General features: G+C 35.6%; 1 protein-coding gene across 2 annotated transcripts; it reads right to left on the bottom strand.

The window, feature by feature from the left end:
* Positions 1-42: 42 nt before the first annotated feature.
* LOC140225831 (ubiquitin-protein ligase E3C-like) lies at positions 43-16,777 on the bottom strand. 2 transcript variants are annotated; one of them, XM_072305786.1, is made up of 17 exons: positions 16,530-16,777; positions 15,809-16,018; positions 14,875-15,108; positions 13,862-14,040; positions 12,266-12,468; positions 11,008-11,186; positions 10,398-10,555; positions 9,244-9,494; positions 8,286-8,482; positions 7,685-7,883; positions 5,998-6,231; positions 4,660-4,904; positions 4,065-4,277; positions 3,253-3,381; positions 2,633-2,759; positions 1,361-1,491; positions 43-587 (listed from the first exon to the last, which is right to left on the bottom strand). In XM_072305786.1, the coding sequence occupies exons 1-17, from the start codon at positions 16,647-16,649 to the stop codon at positions 417-419; spliced, it is 3,180 nt and encodes a 1,059-aa protein (XP_072161887.1). In that variant the 5' UTR covers positions 16,650-16,777; the 3' UTR covers positions 43-416. The 2 variants fall into 2 exon arrangements, with proteins under 2 accessions (XP_072161887.1, XP_072161888.1); XM_072305787.1 differs by having other exon boundaries at positions 11,008-11,183.
* Between the last annotated feature and the right edge of the window lie 43 nt (positions 16,778-16,820).

The following is a 16,820-nucleotide window of genomic DNA, read 5'->3' as shown; positions in this document are numbered from 1 at the left end:
GAGAAAGGTCCGTCCTCCCCGAGAAATCATAAAAAAACTTGATCATATGAAAAACAATATTTATTAAAACATATAATAAAACTTTTGAAAGTACATGCCCAGGACTTTGCCAAAACAACTTGAAAGAAAATGATTCGCGACACACTTTATTACACTTACAAAAATTACACATAGAAATAGTCCAACTTTACAAACAATTACAATCGTTTCGTAAAAACTGATGTACAATAATTGCAGATAAAATCACAATTGAGAGTATTCTCACTGATAGCTCACCTGCATCGCAAAATGCAAATTTTATTAACAAAATAGTACCGCCTCCACCGATAGTGAATTGAACGGAATTTTCTGTCCTTCATACATACCAACAGATTTAGAGGAAAATATTTTCATGCCTTATTGTTGCCGAGTATTGCTTAGCTGAGTTCAAAACCAGCACCTGATTGAATGGCATAAAGGAGTTTATCTTTTAGCGACTGGTAGTCTGTGAATTCAGGTAGTTTCAGAAGATTCATACACGTGCTTGATGTTGGGAGCCGATCCACAGATGAGCCTGCAAGTTGTATGCAAAATGGTGGATCCAGTTCCTGCCCAAAAATCATTTAAATTTTATTTAAAACTTGTCACATTTAAGATGAATATTTGCGGGTTGGCACAGAATTTAGGAAATTAATTTCCCTGACACATTTTGGTAAAATTCTCTGGCAATCAAAGATATGCCAGATGGTCAGAAAGACACAATTTGAAATAGTTTTCAGGCAAAAGTTGTTGTTCGAAACATCTAATTTAATTCAGAAAGTGAATAAAGGTGACTTAACAATTTCATCCTGACACTTTTGTCATTTTTCCTAATATTTCAAGGTTATTTCTAACATTTAAAATTCCTTGACATTCCCCTGTGACAGGCCCCAGGGTTGACTGTGGCAACCCTGTGTTTTTAGTACCATCGGTTGTTACTTTTTGGAAAGAGATGAAGACTGCCGTTATTCTACATATCATCTCTCATCTTGGAAAATAGATGGTGCACAATTTAAAAGAGTCATTGTTGCAGGAAATAACTGGAAAATTTCTACAATGCTGTAAGTCCTTAAAAAATTTTTTTACACCAGGACAGGGCTGGATACAATGTTGCATCAATATTTCTGCAAAATCCGAAATTCAAAGAGGCAAATACACACTCTAATTTCCGTTGTAATGGCAAAAATTGACAGGAAGCACTTAATGAAGTATAACTTCTTTGGAGAGAATTGATGACAAGAACACTGGCATCCACCTCCATCGTCAACCAAAATGCCTTAATTGCAAGCAGCCTTTTTTTCTCAAAGATATTTTTTTGGCTTACAGTATCAAATTTTCTTACCTTAAATCCTAGTAATGGAGGCCGCGAGCAACTTGTCACAAATTTCAACACTTGCTTCTTCTGCACCTCACTAAAATCCTCCATAACCCTCCAAAATAAGTCAATTGTGGGATGTTTATCAGAGAAACCACCTAAAACAGAATTAAAAACAGCATTTTCTGAGTTATAATTAAGTCCTCACTCTAGATGTCAATTTCTGAAGGAGCTCTACAGAAAACCCAAAATAAAAATTATCTGAACCCGTGTTCCTCAATTTTTTTAGACTAACTGAGATGACAGTTATGAACCCATTTGCTAATAGAGAGTTAGTTAGTTAATTTATTTTTAGACATTCAGCATCTTAGGCTATAAACCTGTTTAAAAAAAATATGGAAGATGGGCGCATATACAAATATTCAGATTTTTAAATTAAGGTAGGCAAAAAGTTTCAATAGTTTGGTTGTGACATTGGGTTCATCGCAGGTTAGTGGGTTTGTATTCCTTTTGGCTGTTGGTGAGTAAATCGATGAGTGGAGATCCCTGAGGGCAGAGCAGTCCATAATCACGTGTTTGACGGTGAGAGGTGATAAATTGCAGAAGTTACAGATGCGTTCATCTTCTTTGCAGATGATATGATTGTGACTGAAAAAACTGTGACGAATCCTGAGACTCGCAATTTGAACTTCACATGATGTCGTTTTGTGGTATGATGTTCTTGGATATGGTATAGGGGCTCTACAGAGACGATGCAATATAAATACAACATATAACATATATACTCGTGAGGGGCACCTCAAAACAACTGTGCATAGATGAGTTGACTCAAACAATTAATAGGCGAGTTCGCCCAATTTCTCAATAGATAGCAATGATAGCACCATGGATATTGCTCTACAGATCATTCAAAAGTATTCTGTTGCCCTTCTGATTACTCATACTGCTGGGTTTGGCGGGCAAAAAATGCTAGTTCAGGAGTGATAAGATATTTTGCTTATGAAACAGGATTTTCGCTAACAATATTTGACGAATGAACACAACATTGCAGGGTTTCCGACTGTCTATGAAAATAATAAAGAGCAAAAAATTTTCAGTCAGTACTAAGTTAAAAGCTTTTGCAAGCTTAATTTAATTGACTGCTCAAAAACAACCTCTTTTTCAAGCACTAATGGTATTTCTTTCTCTTCTTTAATGGGAAACAATTAAAACTAAAATTGAATGAATATTTGTCACGAGTAGGGACTTTAGAAGCAACGATTTCAGTGTGAAGAGGCTGAATGAAGTTTCAATACTCACCACTATAATAGGTGTGACTTTTTAAATCAGCTAAATCTACAGGAACCTCAGCGCCAGAAATCAGTACTTGAAGCTCTTTGCTGTTGAACATATACAACCAATCTAACGGAATGACATTTGCTAATCCCTGAAAAAAGAATCATGATCATCAGAATTTGAGTTCAAAAATAATCAACCAGCGAACATATGAACAAAAATAAGGCCAACAATTTTTACACAGCATTTTAAATGGACTTTCCGTATAAATAGGAATTACCCAAAAAAACCATTGAAGTTCATGCCTTCATTCGAACTTAAGCAGAAAGTAGTGCTGCGTATTACATCATTGACATAATCTACCCTCTATTTCGGTGTCTTGTCTCATCCAGTAGTTGATTTCCGAACTTCCTTTTCTGAGAATTTTTTTCAACGTAAGATTTGAGGAGGAAATGAAAGACGTTTTTTTCTAAACCTCAGACCTTGTCTAAGGGTCCATCATAATCAGGTATTGAAAAAATCATATTTAACATGGATTTTTGCTACGCTCCAAATTCAAGATCTTTCTCTCCTAGTTTCTAAGTATCAGTCCAATAAAGAATTTTGAAAAGAAAACTTTATTTTATAATAAACCCAAAACTTACTTGCTTGAAAGCAGAAACTTGCGCCCTAATCTGTTTATTCAGTTTGTAATCTGCCATTTGATGAATGTATTCTATCCTATTGGCGTTGGTTACAGGGATGTTTGAACCTCCTGGTTTTAATTCATTCACCTGTCAAAAGAGAAAGAACTCAAAATCAATGAAAGAGGAAAAAGGATGAACTGCTGCAAAGTTTTACGACTATGTTTAAAAAAAAGTACAGACAATGTTTAGCATAATTGAGGCAGAGGTTCCATCACTTGCCTGCCTCAGGACGTAAAAATTTGGAAAGGTCCTAAAAATTTGGAAGGACGGAAACTTTTTAAGGGTTAATAGTCAAATATTAAAGGGAAAAAGAGGAAAAAAGGTCGTAAATTAGGAACTTGAACCGTAAACTTTTGAACCGATAGGACGGTTGGTGGACAGTCAAAATTCCACCAACCGTTCTATCGGTTTAGCGTTTTAAACTGCACCGACTCTTTTAATGGGTTGCTAAAGCTGTTCTTCACAACGCCCTTGATAAGATGAATGTACAGGCTAATAGTAGCCTGACTATATAGCCAGCTATGATGATTCAAATAGTTGCCAAGGTGGGAAATGCAAAAATGGACAAAATCCGAGTATATTTATGAGAGAGCTTACAAAGACGCTTTTTGAAGCCCGGATATACTTCAGAGGGATCGGCAAAGGGTTAAAGAAAATCCTACTTTTTACAAAGCGGTTAGTTCATTTACGCTCATACACATTAATTTCAAATCAATCAGTAAAACCCTTGTGAAAATTTTTGAAAAGAGAGATAAAAAAGTCAGTTTTACCTTGCACTCTCCAAAATCATTGGTCATAACGGTAAAGTCCAAACCAAGATCCGCTACATCTCCATCGTATGTTTTAAGATAAAGTAGATTTCGGTAAATGACCGGATCTAGAGACGCTAGATTGTGAAAATCGACATCGCAATTCCGTCCTGTTATTTTTGATAGGAAAAACTCAGCCAAGGGAAGTTCAACCAGTAAGTTTTCATACATAGCCTAAAAAAATCCGACAGGGAAAAACTTGAATACAAACTTAGACTTGGAGTTCAAAAATACTTTAAGAATGTATCATTTTCACTTTTTTCCTGGAACTTATTTTAGTTGAATTTTATTAACAGATCCAGTAAAGATTTGTTACCTGCCTGTTCAAGCTGTGCCAATTTAGCGTGATAATAAAATTTTATTTTGATGCTTTTACAAGGTCAACGATAGCAGTCCAAATACCGAGTAAAATTTGTCTTAGCCTTCTAAGTTATCGGCAAAGGTCCCATTCTCCATGGATGGTCATAATTACAGTAATTTATTTTGAAATTAGCTTTTGTTGCAAAATTCCTTAGATTTTGAAAAATGATGAGAACTCAATCAAGAGGTGCCATACCTTTCCCAACATTCGGCCTATGAAAAAGTAATGTGGTTGAAAGTTTTGATGCAGCAGATGAACGTTTGGGTTGGGGTACAATAGATTGTCGGTGGTCAGTCTGAAGAACCCTCGGTTGGGGTCAAATGCTGTTTTCAACAACTCAGCTAGAAACTCACGGAAAAGACCTCCTCCATCGATGCCCACTTCATCAACCCCTATTGTACTTGTTAATTGGACACGCATGACGTTCCGCAGATCTGGTTCTGAAACAAAGAATTTTGAATTGATGTTATAATACAGGACGTTATTTTGGTTACTTACTGTAGTATAAATCTTTGCAATAGAGGAAAAATTACTCTCTTAATTGTTTGGTAAGTTATACTCTTGGTTCTAATGACAATAACAAGGAAATGAGACTGAGCTTATTCTTCAATAGCTTAATATAGAGTGTTTCGAAAGTCCCGCACCACCTCTTTAATCTCTAGGGTTCTTGCTTCTTTTCTGAATGATCCCTGCAAAAATATTGTGTCCCTCTAAAAATGTTGGAGGGTTCTCAGAGGTCATTTTCTTTGAGTTAAGAAAAAAACACTCGAAAAATTTCAATTCTCTATCCCAATTTGTTAGAAAGTTACATGGGTAATGCATGGTGCTGGTGGTACGGAACTTCTGGATCATCCTGTACAATAAAGCTGTTGCAGTTTTTTTCTCTATTTATCTATTTATTCATTATTACTATTATTAGAGAGTACATAAAAAGAGAGAATGCCTAAGTTTTTCATTTCATATTTACTCAAATTTTAGCTGAGAAAGACTTTTAAAGTCGCCAAAAATGCAACTCTGTTTGAAATGGCAAAACATCGTGCCAACAAATCTCATGAAGGATTGGCCTTCGTTTATTATTTAACCCTTGTTTGTTTATTTACTTTTAGGTCACAATTGTAAAAGGAAGTCATGTTTCATGAGCATGCTTGCACTAATACTACTGTTTGAAGTGAATATTTGTATCCCTTATTTGAAATATTATCATTTGTTAGTGATTTGAATGGTACGATGGCCATGTTGCATCGGATTTAACATGGTTGAAACCATGGGTTGCCGCCTCATTAGACATTATAAGCTTTGAGCTAATGAGGAACGTTCTTTTTGTTACAACTTTAAGCCTCTTTTGGTCAGCCAGATACCTATTTCGAACTTTATAAAACTTGAAAATGCGGTTCTCACAAGAATCTTCGTCAGAAATGTCTCCTTCCAAGGTAATTCCTGGATCTTACGACGCCCTGTTAGTGCTCAGTGCAAGTGCTCTTAAATAAAAACTTATAAAACATCCAAAATGCAGTAGGTTTAGATTTTACTCACCATTTTCTAGGGATAATTTTTCAAAAGCATCCTCATACAGGTAATTCCGACGTACGCCTATTCTAATTTCCGAGCCATCGAAGAAATGAGAGGAGAGCCCGCGATGGATCATTTTATCCTTGTAAACCATGTTTTGAAACACTACCACACGTTCTTGGAATGGAATTGTGAATGGCAGCTCTTTGAGAATCGTCATGACCCTGATTTCTTTCGTTGATGGTGGAGGTCCTTCCTCTGCAAATCGTGATGATAAACACCAATTTTAAACATACGACAAAAATTTGAAAGGCTCCTAACCAAAAAAAAAGGCTAGAAGTGTTCAGTTACCATGTTAACAGTTAAAATTCTCCAAGATAAACTCTCGTTCCACATTGCGAGGGGCTTGAAAATTTGTTACTTTCGTATCTTCAGTTTTTATGTCACATGCTTGAGAAAGAACAAGACTTTTCTTAGGAGAGGGGGAAAAAAGGAGAAGAAAAATACGAAAAATACAGATTTGAAATGAATAAACCGAGCAGAGTAAATCTGAACTAAAGCTAAAATTGTTTTTTACCCTGAGAACCACTGTGGGGAAAAAACAGAAGCTTTGAAACTTTTTTTAGGCATGATCAGACTTCCATTCTATAAACTGCGAGACCTCCTAATTTTGCATAACTGATAAATTCATATATCACTAGCTCTTTTCCTTTTGTGGAGATATAATATAATTTTTTTCAACTATAAATTGAACTGAACAAGTGTGCATCCGCATTTGATCTTTTCCATGATCTTGAAACGTTTTTCGAGAGGAATCTACAGAAAAAAAACAAGTGTGCTTTTCCTCTGCTGAATAGGCACCTATTTGAAATAAAATAAACTTCAACGGTGCTTGATTATAATACTGGTTACAGTTTACCGAAAATTTAACAGAGAGCTTTCAAAGTTAAAAAGACAAAACTTTTCATGCTTGAAGTGAATGTTGTACAGCTGTATGCTGGTCACTTCAGTATTTTTCATTGCGTTTCATGAATTCATCCTTGTGTAATTTTTAGTGCAAGCTAACAAAGCTTGCACAAAAAGCAAAGCTTGCAAAGCTTTTGTTGGCAAATGAATATGAACATGAGTATCCTCCTAAAAAGAACTAAAAATCAAGGGTGCTGAGGATGTCCAATCTTGAGGTCTGCAGATCTTGTTAGATTTGAGGTATATCTTGGGCCATAAGACAATTTGACTTTCTTTATTACTCATCATCATAAAACTAGATCAAACCACCTATTATTTTGTTGTGAAATTCGGCATTCTTTTTTATGAAGTTAGACATCATTCTATGAAACAAAAAGAAGTTAGTCGATAAGCAAAAATACTGGATCACGAGAGGCACCTTGCTCTTTGAAATTTGTTACACCCCTGCTGAGAAGAAAAAGTTTTACTAAAAATGAATGATTAAAGCTCTTCTAATCTTCTATCCCCTACAAATCATCTCAAATCTCTAAATCTAAACCTAATTAACACTCCTATTCTTCTATACCTAAAACAAACTAACAAATTACCCTCTTAATATTTCCAGACCCCATCCAAGGCCGCAGGATCTACCCGATAAAACGCATTAAAACCATAAAAAAAAAAAAAATGAATGATAAAGCACACCTCAGCACTTACTTCACATACAATGTGTTAAAAATGAGAGAGAAAGAGAGAAAAAATTTACCTAGCTCCTCTCTTGTTAGACTGGGTCTTTCCATGAAAGGACGATACAAAGCTCGCAGCCTGCCTCTTCTATGCATTGAGAGAGTCGTGGGTTTTTCAAACTGGTGCAAAGATATGTTACTGCTTACCCAATGATTGTCTGGACAGAACTGTCGACGCAAATCACGGGCGTTCAAATTCCTTAATAGCGCAACGCAAACCTGTAAAGTTCATTTCTTTAGAGAAGCAGTTACAAGTTTGACAATGTTTTGTAATTCATCGATTAGTAAAAAGTTGGTTTCATAATTAAAATCACGGTATCTTTCGACTATTTTTTTTAATGTCTCAAGGATTTTAGAAGACAAACCAAATGAGCGATTATCACTCTGGTTGCATTCAATTGGTAGCTTACTGCAATTTTATCAATGAACATTTTTTCCATATATTATAGAAAATGAAAATTGCGATTTAAAACAATTTACTGAATCAAAATCACTACTTTATCAATGCTCATTATTGACAATATTATCTTTGAAATAATCATGATGAGTTTAGATAAAATTGCGATTGGGCGGCAATTGACTACTGATGATCCTAAAAATAGAAAGCAGTCGTAAACTTACTTTGAACAGATGAGCCCATACAACAGTATCAACAGACTCAAAAGTACTGGAGGAAGATGAGAAGCCTTCAAATCTGTACTGGTCTCGAACACTGGGTCGTGTTTCAGGGTAAGCCAGCTCCACGAGACCCAAAGTTACATCCCTCAAAATTAATGTCATCTGAACCAGTGACGAAAGAGAGAAAGGCATGAGTCCACCTGTAAAAATTCAAATTCACAGAAACTTTAAAATTCAGAAGACTGTACTAAATAGAATTAGGGAGAGAAGATACTTTGGGACATCAGTAAAACAAATAACAGCTTTGTGTTCTTGGAATTGACTTAAAATGACAAAAACATCATGATACAGAATAAAACGTCTCTGATGGACATCTCTAAAATTGCGGGAGGACGTTAAAGAACCTCACAGTGAATTTTTCAGAATCTTTTGAAAATTAACTGTTCTTGTTAGACCAACAGTGCCAATCCATAGTTATTTGTGAGAGAGCCTGTCAAAAAATTGTCCTTTTTCGTGGAAACCCAATTCAGAACCAAATCCACCAAAACCAGTCCAGATTTATTTGCGAGAGCGCCCATCACAAGATTGCCCCTTTTCGGAGGAACTTAGAGACTTTGTTAAAATGTGGCCAAAACGAAACCTCATGATGAGATAATCTTCCACTAAAAGTTTTGGCTTGAGTTCAAAAATCATTTTAGCTATAAAGCAATAAAGTTCAAATTTTTTTACCATTGAAAAATGCTGTTATTTTGAAGTTCCTTAATTGAAAAAACAACTTTGGTTGGTCCCATATTATTTTCTGAGGCACAATATCTTATCAGTTGCCGTTGCTGTGCATCCGGAAATAAAAACAAATTGACTAAAGTTATTTTTTCAAGCAAGGAACTTCAAAATATTACCACTGCTTTCGTACAAGAAGAAATGTACTTTCTCCACAATGAAAAACTGAGTCCGAACTTACTCGGTTGCTGCTGATCATCATTGTAGAATTCACCATCATGCAAAGTAGCATTGAGCAGAGAGAATAATGCGCAAAACGTTGCCAGGAGAGGGACGATACGGTCCGCATCAGTAGGAGTTAACATAATTCCAAAAGAAAGATCAGAAAGTAGAGATGAGGAGTTCCCAAATAAAGTTGCTTGCCTTACAGACAAGATGGCATTCCACAGTTTGGCTAGGAAACTTGGCTGCAGAGCAAGCAGATATAAAATTCTGAAATTGAAAAATATTATTTTTACACAAAAATCGCAAATGCTCTGAAAGAGGACAAGTAGTGACCAGTCTATTGCATCATGGCCAATACCCATTGGGTTGCTGGACAGATTTACACAATAACATACTGTTATATATAAAGACCGAAGAGTTAAAGGAAACCAAAAACATTATCAATTGATCAATCGTAAACTAATTTGTAGGATGATTTTACCGAGACAAAATAAAATGTTCTCTGAAACACTGAAATAGGGCAAAAGTGATACGTTCCTTTGTGTAAGAGATGATGAGCTTGTTAGTGGGTTTCTTGCCTACGAACGCGTTCTAAAGTCTTTTTCTTTCAGTCACTAACTGAAAGAATTTCAGTTGTATTGCAACTGGTTACCTTACAGGCATACAATACCTGTTATACAGCAGATTGTATCTAGATTTTGAAGCCCTCTCTATACATTGCTGCAATTTACTTTGAAGAAATAATGTTGTTAGAAAGACCCCATGATTTCTACCGAAAATTTTCTCACACTGATATTTTTTTTCTTTTTGGACACTTCAAAAATCCCCAGGTGGTAATCTTGCGCTTTCCAGTTATAGCCCTATCTTCTTGCAGTCCCTCATCATCAACCAGCCCCAAACAACTATTATTTGAGACCATCTTTGGGTCGCCTAGCCAAAAATCGCATGGTTTTAAAAAATCTTGAAATTTCTTTACAGATGGAATTGTTTTATTCTCTCTACTCCTGAATATATCATTCAACCCCCACCAACCCCCATTTTTTCGCTTCAAGAAAGGAATATATACTGAAGCAGTCGTTTGAAGGCTCTTTAGTCCCATTTGAGTTTGATTTTAAAAATAAATTTCATGATATGAGTATCATTTCACATCATGAAAAATGAATTGCTTACTTGTACTGATGAACTGCTTGTTTCTGTGAAATCAAGAGGTTATGGCACAATTTACAAAGAGACTGCATGACATGGCTATCATCACAATGCTCCACAGCTTGAAGCAAATAGTTGACCCTGTTAGGATTGTTTATCAGCGCACTACATTCACGCAGTAGCTGAAAAAAAAGTAAAAGGTTAGAATGAGGATGGTGAAAATAAAGGTGATTAACTTATAGTGAACCAGAGAAAACAAATCTCATAACGTCTTTATATGATACATTTTATAATTGCATATAAAGTTAAACACAGAATCAAACACTAGTGTTAGAATATCAACTTAAATAAGTTGGAAAAATGTTATTGACTTTCAGACCTACAAGCTTTTAAAGTTTGTGATTGCATTTTGCTTATAACTCAACATTTCACTATGAGTACCTAGTTTTTACTCAAAGATTATCAATTTTTGGCCCATTCATTAGACTTTAAGAAAAATTTTGCTATGAAAACACGTTAACTTAACTAAACTTATAACATGTGTACGTCTACTCACCAATTTATCAAGATTCCCACAAAATTGTTAAAGAGAACAAAATTTATATATGGTGCAGAAAAAAGGGAGAATACATACTTGGGCTTCATGTTTATTCCTATATGCATTTTCAATGTCCGCTTCTTCATCAGAGGAGCTATCTTCATTATCTTCTGTGTTGGACTTTCGTAAACCATGCAATTTTGTTATGTTACAGCTGAGTAACGCTAAAACTTGCAGATGCTCTGACAGTATTTCCCAGCTGACGTTTTCAGCTGCTGAACAAGAGAGAAATGTCCATATTTTAGAAATTATTAAAATTAAACAAAATTATTTGAAAGTTGATCATTTGTCATCAAATGGTAGGGGTCTACCAACAATGGACTTTTTTAAAAAGTACTTTTCTGTTTTGAGTACTGATCTTTTGGCAGCTGGATTAAAAGTATCATTATACTTCAGTCGTGGTGGAAATCGAAGTTGAAACCTTTAATTACCAAGACAGGGGCCCTTTACACATAGAACTGCTATGAGCAGAAGGAATCTACCTGCAGGAGGGTTTTAAACGCCTAAGTGAGCTTGAAATTGAATAGAATCTTGAGTGGTTTATGCTAATGATACTCGTTCCATGCATTGTAAGATTTTCCAATCTTGTCTGCATCCCAATCATGCATGTGTTTTCAGTCCTAAACTGCCACGCACATATCTTTTTTCAAAATTGATGAGGTGGTCAAAAATTTTAAAACGCTCCTTAAGAATGTTTTGATTAGAAGTCCTTTGGAATTTCCACAAATATGTTACATGCAAGTAAGGAATACCTTAGGAGGTTTCAAGTCAAAGCAATATCAATATGCATATTATTAAAATTCACCCCTAAATGAGGGAAAATCATATTGATGTTAAATTTAGAGATAAGATAAAAATTTCTACTTCCAAGATAGACTTGCCTTCATTATGTTTTTGCATCCATCATATCAATGGCTAAAGTGCAAGGCCTTGTACCTCTAATGCAATGTCTCAAAATTTCCGCTCCATTTTTATCTTTCGAAGAAAACCAAGCTTTTAGCTTGAAATTTATGCAGAGTACACTGCTAAAATAGAAGAAAAATCGAGGAAATTTTCAAGAAGTTACATTGACTAGTTTTCCAAAGAAAGAATAAAGTATGACAGGTAGTCTGGAATGTTGCAAACGGAGTTACAAGGTTCTAAACTTTGGCCATTGATTTTAAGTTTTGCCTCTAATACTAGGTCTGAGATACAAGTCAGATATATAAACATTTACACTTAAATAATAAGTTTAACTGTGCCTATGAAAAAAAAAAAAAAGACGGCCACCAAAATTATTCGAGCCATGACTTACCCATGCATTGTTCTGTGAGGGCTAGGACAGAATAAAGTAGATTGCTCGAGTAACTGATGTTCTCTGAAGTACGGATAAATTGTAAGAACTGCTGATGAGGGAAACCAGACCATGAAGAAAATGCGGGTAAGAAGAACATTTTTACGGGTTCCGACAATGGGTGCACAAAAAAGTTATTTGCGAATTCTTCGTACACTAAATTACTAAGAAAAAAAAGAAATACTTATTAGAGCGGTTTTTCTTAAAAACAAAATATACAGAAGAAAAGCCTTTTCTGAAAAATACTGATGAAATAACACCCCAATACCCCAACCACTGATTATCCCACGCTTCAGTTATCTGAAGTAGTCATGACTGACAATGAGTTTTTGGTTATGACAAGTTGGCTGATACAACAAAAACCGATTTTTTGGCCGAACAGTGTAAGTGGTTTTTTGCGTTTCTTTCCCATTGAATGACTATGTTTTACAAATCCAATGTAAAATTAGCCAACCTTGTATTTTTTGGTTACATAGAAATGACATTTTTTCAGTCTTTTCTAGGTGATTTTGATTATGTGACGCAGCCCTCACCGTAAATCGTCGGTTAATAGGAGCACTATTACTGTATCTGGACCAAACCAAAAGACTAAATTAATAATCTTTTAATAAAATTATTTAGTTTGACCATTTTGGAAATATTGCTGGTTACACTTTAATCAAACTTCATAGTTTATGCGTACAAATCATCATCTGAGCCAAAATAGTGCCAATTTTACACCATCCTCAAGAAATGAGAGAATGATAGACGGAGAAAACTTTTGCATGAAACAGATTTTTGTGAAGTAGACTCCATGAAATTCAATAACATTCCAAACAGTAAGTTGAAGGTGGTTTAGTTTATAACAGTGTAAATAGTTGGCACGAAATTACACTTAAATTCAACAGTTTTGAGCTCTGATCATGGCAAATTAAATCTTTAAAATGTAAATTCTGGAGAACAAGGTTTCCTGAACTTCAAAATATGTGCAGCCAGGACTCTGGTTTAATGTAACCCTTTTGGGGCATTTTTCAATTAAAAATTTTTTGGTGAGGTCTTTTTTAACCTGGCTAATAATTGCATCTAGTGAAATCTTGAGCACTCAAGCTTGAAAGAATCTAGTTTCCTCATATTGCTTTAATAAGAGAGAATAGAAATCAAGATGGAGCCGATTCTGAAAATTTTGAAGATGAGGCTTCTTCTTTGGTTCTGTAGCCATTGAGGGTTAGGCTTAGTTAAACCATCAGAGGTAAGTAAAATAAAACTATGACAGAAGAGCTTTACCAGGAAACAACTGCAGTCTGTGCAAGTAAAGACGAGTAAAGATACACATGGAATCCATGCCAAATAAGATAATATATAAATAAATTCAGCAAAATGGAGGAATGTTGTCTTCATTTTTGCACATAGTTCCAATGTGAAAATAGTAGGTTTTCTTTCTAACAACAAAAGTGTTCAAACTTGGTTGACGTGAACTCTAAAAGGAGTTCATGGGTAAAGAGGAATTTTTGCACTAAACTTCAGCCATGTATTGTAAATAATATTGAATAAAATTGAAATTGATGCCAAGTGACCTACCTAAATTTTTGATTGACACTATTTGAACTTAAAGCTATGGGTTTGACAACTAAATCAAAGAGGCAGCCTGCAAGCGGCGTTGGTGGTGATGGAGAGACATTCAATAAAGGAGGCGTTTTGGCATCTAAAAATTCCTTCAGCCTTCCAAAAAACCCCCGAGATACTAGAAACTCAAGGATCTGAAAAAGAGAAAAGTTTCAGGTATTGAATTTGATAGTCACACAAAGCAAAAAATTAGTTCTCGAACAGCCATTTTATTAGTGAAACTGCGTAATCAAAATTTAGAATTCCATTTTATTTTATTAAGTTGGTTGTGGTGCTACCTAACACTTGGTTACTTTGTCTTTTTTAATTTTGCACACTGTCTTGTGAACCATTGCTGGCAAGAAAGTTCAAACAATCGATGTAAAAGTTATGCTGTGAGACCAAATCGAATATTAATTTTACATGATAAATATTAATTATACGTGTCACAAGAGTGAAGCAAGCACCAACAAATGAAGAGGCAACTTTAACGTTGACCGTCTAATTTTGCCTTTCTACTATTTCTGAAATATTTCGTCCAGTTTGAAGGCCTTTAAAATATAAACTGACATTGGCCATAACTCGTCCAGCACTCTTGCCATTGTTAGCCTTGCAAGAAAAATGTGAAGATTGGGCGATGATGCTGCCTGGTAGAACCAGAGCGAAAGCATTGTGATAATGCTTTCAAACTTATTTTGCCAGTCAGGATGTCATTAGCTGGCAAATGACATCATCAGTACACCTCCTATCATTGGCTGTAACATACATACTCCATTTAGAAGGAATAATCTTCAAAAAATGCTTTCTACTTCCTAAGTAACATAGATTACCTACAATAAATTACAGTATTTAGTATTACAAGAAAATTAGGATTTTTTTGTGTCACAATATATCTCATTTTAATGTTTTCCCCCCATGAAAATTGCAATATGAAAGTATAATCTTGTTGTAATTTTTAAACAGCTTAAACAGGAAGTTGAAGTTCTCACCTCAACTAGATGTTGTGTAGATGTTTCTTTGCTGACAGAGCTGTCATTCACTTCTGATGTGAATACTTCTAAAACTCGCAAGGGAGCTGCAACTGATTCAATATCAATTTTTAACAGCTGAAGATTTAGGAAAAGGAGACGCTTGAGTCTCCAACGCCATGGAGATGACTTGTTTTGACAACTAGAAACATTCACGGCTGGAGATAATTTTAGTAAGTGTTTCGCCAACCAAATCTGAAAGAAAAATTTTCAAGTCAAAACCAATGTACTTAGTATTTAGAAGAAAATTCTGACCAGTTCTGGCCATTCCACCATTTCTGCTTACCTGAAGAATCAAGATTACAGCAATCTAATGATTAAGGAAAGAAGTGCCCATCAACGTAAACTCCCAAACAACGTAACTTGTTTGCAGTGATTTAAAATCTCTGCTATTATATTGTTTACAAGGAGAACAAATCAACATTATACCTTGAAATTTTTTCCAGATTTTACTTGCACCGGGAAGAAAAGTCATAGAAATTTTGGGACCAAGACATTGAGTCCTTTTCCATATGAAAAATAAAGTGTGACAGGAAGTCAATGACGTCGCAAACCAGGATCCGTGGTTTGGGAGTTTCATCGTTGATGTGTTACGAGCACATCCAGACTTTTAAGCAGATGTAGACTGGCCCAGCTAAAAATGGGCAGGTCTAGACTTGCCCGGGTAGACATGAATCTGCCCATATGAAAAATAGTTGTGGGGAAGGCTGCATTTCAATAGGTAACTTTTCACATTTCGAGGTATGTAAGGGTGAAACATTTTTTCGTAAAAATGTTCTTCCATTGGAGATAATTATGTAAAGTGGCAACAAAGTCATGGATAGTAATGATGATGATGATGGTGATGATGTGATATGGTACTCTAGAATAGTATCTACAGATTAAGTTTACTGACCAATCGATGGTTATCCACTTCAGCTTTGTAGAAAAACAAAAGCCGTGTTGATAGCTGTCCCAGGGCATTGAGATCAACTGACTGGCGCTCCGACTGCTTCACAGCTTGGTCAAACTCGCTACGGAGAATTGCCTTGACTTTTTGACGGGCAATGAAACTTCGAATTGCAGCTTGGAGTTGAACTGCACAGACCAAGCGCTTTCTGTCATCCTGAAAATAGGGATAGACGTTGGGTCAAGCTGACATTGCACCGCATTAACTGTTCGATTTTGACAGATCTCTTTTGCCAGAGAAGATTGCTCTTGTCAATTAGTAGGTACTGGACTTTGATTAAATTGGTTCTTCAATTCTACTTACATCATATGAGAAAATCCTCAATATCAGGCTGGAAACCTGAATCCAACCCAGGAAGAAATGTTGATTAAAACTTGAAATTTAAGAGGATAGGTGAATTCATACTCAAGACCCCTGTTTGAAGGCTCAATAAAACATTCATAGCTCGTCGTATCAATTGATGGAACATCAGTACAAACAGGGCTTAGCCATCAGAAGATCTGGCAGTTCTTGTTCAATGCGAACAGTTTTATAATTTTGTCGGGAGAGTTTTGAGGACGACAAATATTCCCGAAGATTGTAGCATGAAAGGAGAGAGCAACTTGGAGGATAATTTGATGAGCATGGATGATTCAAGAAGATTCTTAGATAAGAAAGCAAAACAAACCTCTCTCTTCTTCCTGTCAAAGTGAGCTTTCTGGAGGAGTTCATCTCTTTCCTGTTTCCGACTGGCTCCAGCTAAATTCTGCTCCGGTAGTCTCCGAAATTGGCCCTCAAAACTATACATTTTTCACCAGTTGAGTGCATTAATTCACGAAATTGCGATTCATTAAACTTTTACAAGATGACAAAAACAAAGAATTAACCTTATCACCACGGTAGAGGAAGAACATTGACAACAGCCATGATCAGCTGTGATTGGCTCTCTGATTAGGCATGCTGACGACACTCCTGCATT

The sequence above is a fragment of the Bemisia tabaci genome, unplaced genomic scaffold (assembly GCF_918797505.1).
Source record: "Bemisia tabaci unplaced genomic scaffold, PGI_BMITA_v3".
NCBI classification, from domain to species: domain Eukaryota; kingdom Metazoa; phylum Arthropoda; class Insecta; order Hemiptera; family Aleyrodidae; genus Bemisia; species Bemisia tabaci.
The sequence above is the reverse complement of the archived record's forward strand: the minus strand, read 5'-3'. Positions and strand labels throughout refer to the sequence as shown.